This window comes from Phycodurus eques, chromosome 19, assembly GCF_024500275.1.
Source record: "Phycodurus eques isolate BA_2022a chromosome 19, UOR_Pequ_1.1, whole genome shotgun sequence".
NCBI lineage: Eukaryota > Metazoa > Chordata > Actinopteri > Syngnathiformes > Syngnathidae > Phycodurus > Phycodurus eques.
Window position 1 is genome coordinate 6023227 of NC_084543.1, and position 8800 is coordinate 6032026.

The 8800-nt window shown below is 39.7% G+C and overlaps 1 protein-coding gene across 1 annotated transcript; it reads right to left on the bottom strand.

Moving 5' to 3' along the window:
- Positions 1–3515: 3515 nt before the first annotated feature.
- LOC133418133 (sarcoplasmic reticulum histidine-rich calcium-binding protein) lies at positions 3516–7298 on the bottom strand. The gene is made up of 7 exons (XM_061706539.1): positions 7063–7298; positions 6276–6788; positions 5440–5543; positions 5265–5336; positions 4717–4771; positions 3962–3998; positions 3516–3825 (listed from the first exon to the last, which is right to left on the bottom strand). The coding sequence occupies exons 1-7, from the start codon at positions 7205–7207 to the stop codon at positions 3804–3806; spliced, it is 948 nt and encodes a 315-aa protein (XP_061562523.1). The 5' UTR covers positions 7208–7298; the 3' UTR covers positions 3516–3803.
- Between the last annotated feature and the right edge of the window lie 1502 nt (positions 7299–8800).

Consider the following 8800-nt stretch of genomic DNA (forward strand, 5'->3'; position numbering starts at 1 on the left):
GAATCTGGAGAAATCACTGCATGTAAGCGGCAAGGCCGAAAACCAACATTGAATGCCAGTGACCTTCGATCCCTCAAAAACCGACATCAATGTGTAAAGGATATCAGGAACACTTCAGAAAACCAATGTCAGTAAATACAGTTCGGCGCTACATCCGTAAGTGCAACTTGAAACTCTACTATGCAAAGCAAAAGCCATTTATCAACAACACCCAGAAACGTCGCCGGCTTCTCTGGGCCCGAGCTCATCTAAGATGGACTGACGCAAAGTGTTCGGACGAGTACACATTTCAAATTATTTTTGGAAATTGTGGACGTCTTGTCTTCCGGGCCGAAGAGGAAAAGAACCATCCGGATTGTTATGGAGGCAAAGTTGAAAAGCCAGCATCTGTGATGGTATGGGGCTGTGTTCGTGCCAATGGCATGGGTAACTTACACATCTGTGGAGGCACCATTAATGCTGAAAGGTACATACAGGTTGTGGAGAAACATGTGCTTTCCTTTCAAGTCCACGAATAATTTTTCACCAAAGAACAAAACAACAACATCAAAAGTAGATACAACTACAGGATCTCAAAAATCACAACCTGACTGTACCCAAATAGAGGGTGTTGTAATTTGGCAGGTTGCTAATTTCCATTGTGCACCACCTTGTGTTTTTTTTTTAAAATGATGCATCATTAATGGCAACGATTAACTCAAACCTTGCTGCCAGCGTCTCTAAGCATTCTCGCACCAAGCTGGATAAGACAAACCGGTTTAAAAAATGTGCCCTTGATTGCCCTTCCCAATTTATTTTAAACTAAAAATGTAACGTCGTTAAGCACTTACTCCACATTAACTCCTGTAATGTACATTAACTCCTTAATGTGGAGTACTCCCAGAAAATGAATCAAAGGTTTTAACATTCCGAGGCCTCCTTAAAGCAAATAATTGCTGTCCAAAAGAAAAGCATGTCCACGTTTTAAAGAAAAATGATTTACTTTTCTTAAAAATAAAAAAATAATCATAGGTAGGATTATTAGGACTATCGATGAATTTCTTTTAAGAAAAAATTTCATAGTAGTCCGAGAATTAAGTCAACAAGAATTTTTTTTCCTTCTAATTTGATGACTTTTGTCGATTGTTTTTCTTTTGTGTGGCCCTAATACTATAATCAATAATTATGTAACAATAATCTGCCTGTCTATTCACATAAACATAATGTCAATATCTGCCTTGCCATTAAAATACAGTATTAAGGTCTCTGTCAATTCATATATAGTACACGGTATTGCATATTAGATAAAAATTACCATTTTCGCAGATTTTCCAAAAACGTTTATGCAAATGACAATCCACATAATTTTCAAGTCAATAACCATTACATACTGTATTTTTGGAAAGAAAAAAAACCTTCCAATGATAACAGTATTTTCTGATAATAAAATGCTACCATGGCATTGCATATCACTTTTTTTAAAACCTTAAAATGAGTTGTTCCAAATTATTACACACAAGAGTTTCAAAACATTTTATAGGTCGTAAAGCACTGAAGATTGTCATTTGTTGAATTTGCAGCATTAGGAGGTAATGTCATTCATTCATTCATTCATCTGCCATTTTTTTTTCTTCTCCGTATGAGCACTATGCAATTCAATAAAAGAGGGAAAAACATTTTGTGTGCAGTGTTTTATCGAAATGGGAATTGTATTTAATGTATACTTTTTTTATTCAAGACAATTTCAGTCTTTACGTGTTAAATAAATGTTTAATCACCTCATCACATTATTACATATACATCACAAATTGATGGATAACGAGTTTTGAAATCAGAAGTTAATGATAATTGTTTGTTCAACTATTTTTTCAAGTTACTGTCAACTGAAAAAAGATATATAATTATTATTTATTACATATGACAGTTTATAATTTTGGTACAGGTTTGTACAAGATTCATGGAAACTGAGTCACACGGATTGCTTTTGCGGGCCCAAAACATTTATGTGGTGGTCTAGATCTGGCCCCTGGGCTTTGAGTTTGACACCTACGCTTTATCACAACCAGTAATAGATAAATAAAAACACAGCCTCTTTTGGCTTTGAGGCAACGCCATGGCCTTTTTACAACTGCGTGGAATATTAATGAAGGGGTTTTCACCCAATTATTCTTGTTGACGGACAGTGGTCTCTCTTGCATCTTAACGCCTGTCATTGTTCCATTCCAAAAGATCTACACCGGAACAGCCAGGCCAGTGCTGTCCTACCTAAGCTTGCTACATAACCTGAGGAACTGTGTGGCAGTGTTAATTCACTAGCATTTCTCTGGTAGACACACACCCACAGGATTGTGATGCTTGGTGTGGGGCCACACCCTAATTTCTGTACACAATCCTTATGAATCTGACACCTTCCTTGACTTGCCCTTTAATTTGCACTCAGTTTCTACCACACACACCGGTTGCACTGCCTGGCTCACTACCTACGGTATGTCCTGTCCTGTCCTCTCTTCCCATCCTATTCTATTTGATAGATGTTACATCCCTTCCTCAAAGCATGTAGCAAAAGAATTAGACAGATCCTCCATTCTGTACGACCCAGCAGCCGAAGAGTAGAGGTTAAAAAAAATAAAAGTACATTCCTTGGATCTCGAAAATGTAATCACAATGTATACACATACAGAGTGTTGCCACTGGCAGGGCGCCAATTTGCTTTGTGCACAACATTTCTTTTTAATTATTTGTAATGGAGAGGATAAACTCAACCCTTGGCGCCAAGATATCTCAGCACACTGGCTGGATAAGACAAAACCGGTTAAAAAAAACAACAACCCGTGTCCTTACTCGACCTGCTAACTCATTTTCATCTCAAAAAGTCACATTATTCAGCACGTGCATGGCATAAACCTCTTAGTGCCCATTACATTTTTCAGATGTTTGAACCTTCCATGGACCCCGAAAAGCAGACCGTTGCCGTCCAAAGGAACGCACGTTTACATTTTGAATAAAAAGAATTTACCGTTCTTCTTGGGGGAAAAAAAAAAAAAAAAAGGTTGGAAATACAGCACATTCTTACAAAGGAGTATTGGGGACAAAAAAAGTGAGCTATAATGTTATGAGAATAAGCTTATTCTGAGTATGAATAATTAAGTTGAATTTATTTTCCAGAATAGGAGTAGTATTGTAAAGTACTCTCAAGAATAAAGTCAGGATTTTAACAATTTAATGTCCAAATGAATATATCATTTAAATACAATATTAGCAATATCCCCAAGAATACTCATCCTGATGCACGTATGAGTTTAACCTTTTTTTGTTAAATATGACATTTTTAGAAAGGTTTTTGTCATTTTATTACTTCATTGATGCATTATTTCTGTGTGGCCCTAATACTAGTACCATTTTTTTTCCCATTTGTAATAACCTCTCAAGTACAGCTCGCCTTCAAGTAGCATAAACATTTTTGTTTTATTACGATTGCCACATGAATCAAATGGAATTCTTTCAAGAGCCATTTACACATGAATTCTCTTTTTATATTTAATACAGAGGGAAAAATAACACCTTGGCGAAGCAATTTGCACTTCAACTGTCCAGTAGTAGTCGTATTTCTCTACTGTTATACGACAGTTCCATAAAATATCACCAGATATGTGTATTACAACCATTTCAGACCTAAATATGCATGTTTGTGTCATTTGTCACAATATTCAATGTTCATGTTGCACATGAGTGAGGCGTGTGCAGCCGGACGACTTCAACGAAGTGTGCCTGAGCTCACCGCAGGGTGGAGCGACAGATCTCAGTCAACACTCAGTCGAGTGTGTTTAGAGCAAAGAGGCCACAGTCCTAGAAAAGTACATGACATCTTGAACCCTGAGCTGGGATTTGCATTGTATGTACAGTTTATAGATTTTTATTTACCGAGCTCTTTGTTTTGTTTGTTTTTTTGCATATACTGTAAGTGATTAAAGAGGAGTCTTACTGAAAGATGGAGGCGGTAAGCTCATCCACAAGACCGCCTGAAAAGAACAATACAAGTATATTATTATGAAAATGTTATAGCATGTCTACATGTCATATGATCCATGCATCCATCCATTTTCTGAGCCGCTTCTCCTCACTAGGGTCGCGGGCGTGCTGGAGCCTATCCCAGCTATCATCGAGCAGGAGGCGGGGTACACCCTGAACTGGTTGCTCGCCAACTGCAGGGCACATACAAACAAACAACCATTCGCACTCACATTCACGCCTACGGGCAATTTAGAGTCTTCAATGAACCTACCATGCATGTTTTTGGGATGTGGGAGGAAACCGGAGTGCCCGGAGAAAACCCACGCAGGCACGGGGAGAACATGCAAACTCCACACAGGCGGGGCCGGGGATTGAACCCGGGTCCTCAGAACTGTGAGGCAGACTCTCTAACAGGTCGTCCACCGTGCCATGTCATATGATAAGAGATTAAATATGGTAGAAAGGATGAGGGATCTCGCTACACAAATACAGCTACAAATAATAATAATAATAATAATAATACAAATAGTGAACTGTTAAAAATCATGACTGAATATTTAAATAATTTGTTGTCAAGCTTCAATTGTGTGTTTCAAGCTTCAATTGTGTGTTTGTGTGTAAAAGGCTCCCAATGCCACTGCAAAACTGCAAAAATACCATCTCACATATTTTAAATGTGTTGGAATGTGACTTTGTACAGTGTGTTGTTAGGAATGAATCCTGTACCTGGTTTGCAAATGGTGTCACACAGTATGGGGCAAAGGTAACAGGAGGAACATTCCTGGAAGATTTGAAATCATGCATATAAGGAGGTTGGCATTTTTTTCTCTGCATGTACAAAAATGTCTGCACGCCCCTGTTTAAATGTCAGGTTTATGTGATATAAAAACTGAGACCAAGATAAATCATTGCAAACCTTATTTCCACCATTAATGTGACTTTTACAACTCAGCTGATTTGTTTTTCAGTCTTTCAAAAGGAAAATGGAAATTCAACAACTGAAATAATGTGGTTCCACAGGTATGCACACCTTTATAATTAAGATGTGGTTGTGTTGAGGGGTGAACAGAAGTGAGCGCTCACACAAAACCTCCATGCCTCTGCTCGAAAGCCAAAAAAAAAAAAAAAAACACCACCGAGTTGAAAAAAAGGTAAAAGGTTTTGAAATGAGTCATCTTCTGTCTCATTTTTTAAATTACAAAAACCTGACATTAAAACAGAGGTCTGTAGACTTTTCCTGTATAGCCACTGAATACAGACGAGGGGACGCTTACTTGGCAGTTCTCACAGTGGTCTGACTCATCTCCCTCCTCACATGGACACATGCCACAGTCACTGGAACAGTGCTACACACAACAAGTGCAACTTGTTATTCATCCCCGTGTGACACCTTGACATTCGAAATACCTTCTTAAAAATACAAAGTTTAGGATTGTTACAGTTGTATACCTCACAGATGGAGCAAATGCTGCACAGAGAGCCAGAATGGAAGTGTCGTGTGTCTGTGGCGGCTTCTTCCTCGCTCTTTTGTTCTTCTGAGTCATCATTTTCATCTAAAAGTACATCAGCCGAATCATATGGAAATGGAGAAATGCACAGTATTGATTCTCCTTGGGCCTTGAGACAATAATGATGTCATTATTGCAATAGTTGAACAGAACACAATATTAGGTACACCATACAATACCATGGGGCAAAATAAAACCTGAGGATCATTAATATTTACACCCAAAAAAAAAAGGATACGAACAAAGAAAAAATAAATAAATCATTGTTTGTCCGTCACGGGTGTGAAACTGTGGAATGAATCTGATGATGTTAAGACCTGTAAGGTTATTATTCTGAAATTGTTTTAAGCATTTCAATGTTTAATCTGGAAATATATTACAAAAAATGCAAGCAACGTGTCAATGCAATGGAGAGAAGAAATGTGAAAAATAAACTGTGCTTGCCGTTGTTTAAAACCTGATTGACAGATATTTTTGTTTTGTGTTATGTACGGTAGTGTGCATCTCTTCAGTGCCAATGGCGCGCTTGATCCCAGTGGTTCCGGCAAAAGCTGGAATGGATCAGATAACACTCGGTGGCAGCGACCTCGCCGATAAGCCAACTTATTTTAGGACTGACGCGTGTGTATGCGTGTGTGGCAGCGTTCTTCAACTTTCCGCTGCTTACGTCAGAGCCAGAAAACAAACAGATGGACCAAAGGCAATGAATTGTACTTTACAGCAATTCATTAAATGTGTGACTTCAAGGGTAGTGGACTTTGAGCGCACACACTTCACCTTCATAATTCGCTTTTTCCTCAGCATTGTCAGCCTCCTGCTCTTCATCCTCATCAGTGGGATCCTCCTCCTGCATCGCTTCTTCTGCCATTTCTGCCTCGTCCTCATTTTCAGCTTCTGCGTCTTCCGTTTCCAAACCCTCAGCATCCTCATTCTCATCAGCCTCTTCTTCGGTCTTACAATCTTCTTCGTCGGTCTCGCCGTCTTCCTCCTCGGCTTTGCCGTCTTCGTCCTCGGTCTTGCTGTCTTCTTCGTCGGTCTCATCATCTTCGCCGTCTTCATCCTCGGTCTCACCATCTTCCTCTCCTGTCAAGCTGTGTGCCTCCTCGGCATCGCCAACTTCCTCCTCGGACTCTTCGGCATGACTGGTTTGCTGCTCCTCGGTCTCCTCTTCCTTATTCTCAACCTCATCTTCTCCCTCCTCTTTCTCTTCCGCTTCTGAAGTTTCTTCATCCTTTGCATTCCCTTCAGTCCCATCATCTGATTCTTCTTCTGCTACTACCTCCTCCTCCTCTTGGATACATAGACAGATACTTTATTCATCCAGTGAGGGAAATTACATTCTAAATTAATATAGAAATAACAATACAAATGAAGAGTAGCATTGTGGAGGAATCAAAAAACAATCGAAACCTGTTGATGTTCACAATACTGTATGTATGCCTTAGTTCAATTGTGCATTAAAACACAATTATAGACCTAATAACTAAATAGAAATGTGCTGTGGTCAAACAATATGGTTAAACAATTAAGTGCATTTTGGGAGGTATAAATATGGATACACTACCATCATCCCATTTATCAGCAGCCAGCTCCTCCACAACTCCGCCAAGGGCATCTTCTTCCGAGAGGTCTCGAGCCCTGGCCGAAGACGGATACAAAAGCAGCAGCACCAGGAGGAGACGTCCCACCCAACTTTTTACGGGTGCCATCTTGACTTACCCAATGGAATCGCACCCTTAAGGAGGTTTAGAATCCACAGAAGTGGTCGAAGCTGGAGGGGAGACAAGAAGCGAGGACTGAGCCAGAGGACACGGTGGCAATACAAGTGGGTGAGTGACAGGGGCACATGGGCATGGTGGAAGAATGCTAGGGGTGCCTTTAGGCCTGTGTGTTTGGGAGGGGGCGGGGGGAGGTCCTCTATAGCAGTTTCGGGGGGCTTAACTGGTAGAGAGAAGCTCATAGAACATATGGTTATAATATTATGTAATAATAATACCACACAAATAATAATAAGCTCAATAATATAATTTGCCAACAACTGGGTATAACACAGGACCAGAGCGAAGGGACCTCCGGCACCTGACAGGATTCACAAGAGTTGCGGAATTAGCAACCTATATGCTCAACAGGTATGTTTATCACCTCTTTTTGATTTTTAATTCAATGTACATTAAAAAAAAAAAAAAAAAAAAGACAACTCCATTACAAATAAGTCATGCTACCAACGTGTCAGCTGTGGTTAATGTTAGCTTGTTTACAGTGCTAATGATAGCATAGCTAGCTAAGTATTGTTAACCATTTTGGAGATTGCACTGTATTCACATTTGACTGTCATCTAAAAATGCATTATTTAAATTAAAAATGAACATAAAGCTTCTCAGAATTTAGGCATTAAAATAATTCAACAAAAGCATGCGAGCAGGGTGTCAACAGTTCAGAAAATGACCACAGGGTTAAAGTAACTTCTCATAAACTCCATAAAGTGGGAGTAACATTTCCCAACCAAGCCTTGAGGAGAGATGTTGTCAAAATGATGTATGGACTAAATGTAAATAGAAGGGAGCTGAGATGACCTGCACATAGCATGTGTTCAATGTAGACACCACTACCTGGCATTGCAAAGACAGCTCTCTATTCAACACGAGAAAACACTGCGTTGAGCAGCAGGGAGTGAAACGACTTGCCACTCTCACCACGTCTGACAGGTGGCCCAGTTGGCTATTTATGGGAAAGAAACTTTCAAGAGGACACCTTCAACGTTACGACCTTTAGTCGAGCCGTGACGAACTAGCGCGGGAGGCACCTTCACGCGCCGTATGATCTCTGCCCACTACTTAACATCAAACAACATTCACTGGCTACAACATTTGGCACACTTGTTGTCTAATGCGCTCTAACACGGGAGAAAACTGCCTTTACTAAGATTATAACACTCAAGTTTTGATTTCTTCTAATAAATTGCGCTTTATTTTTTTTGGTCAATTTTTGATACCATTGTTGTCTGGGATCTTACTTAGAGAGGTTATAGTCAGCCACAATATCCAATTTCACTCAATTGGTCCAAAGTTGATTATTTTCTACAAATAATCATTGTTCCTCTATTTATGCCAGTATAGCGAGTGACAGGCAGACTTTTTTTTTTTTTTTTTTTCCTGCCTTGGCTCAATAAAGGTTGGGAACCAGATTGCAGGAGTGCATAACGCAGTGTTCGGTGAGCGTGGACCTCAATCTTACTGGCTCCCTCGAAATACCACGAATAAAGAGACACCTGTAAATTCTGATGTTTTATTATAAAACAACCG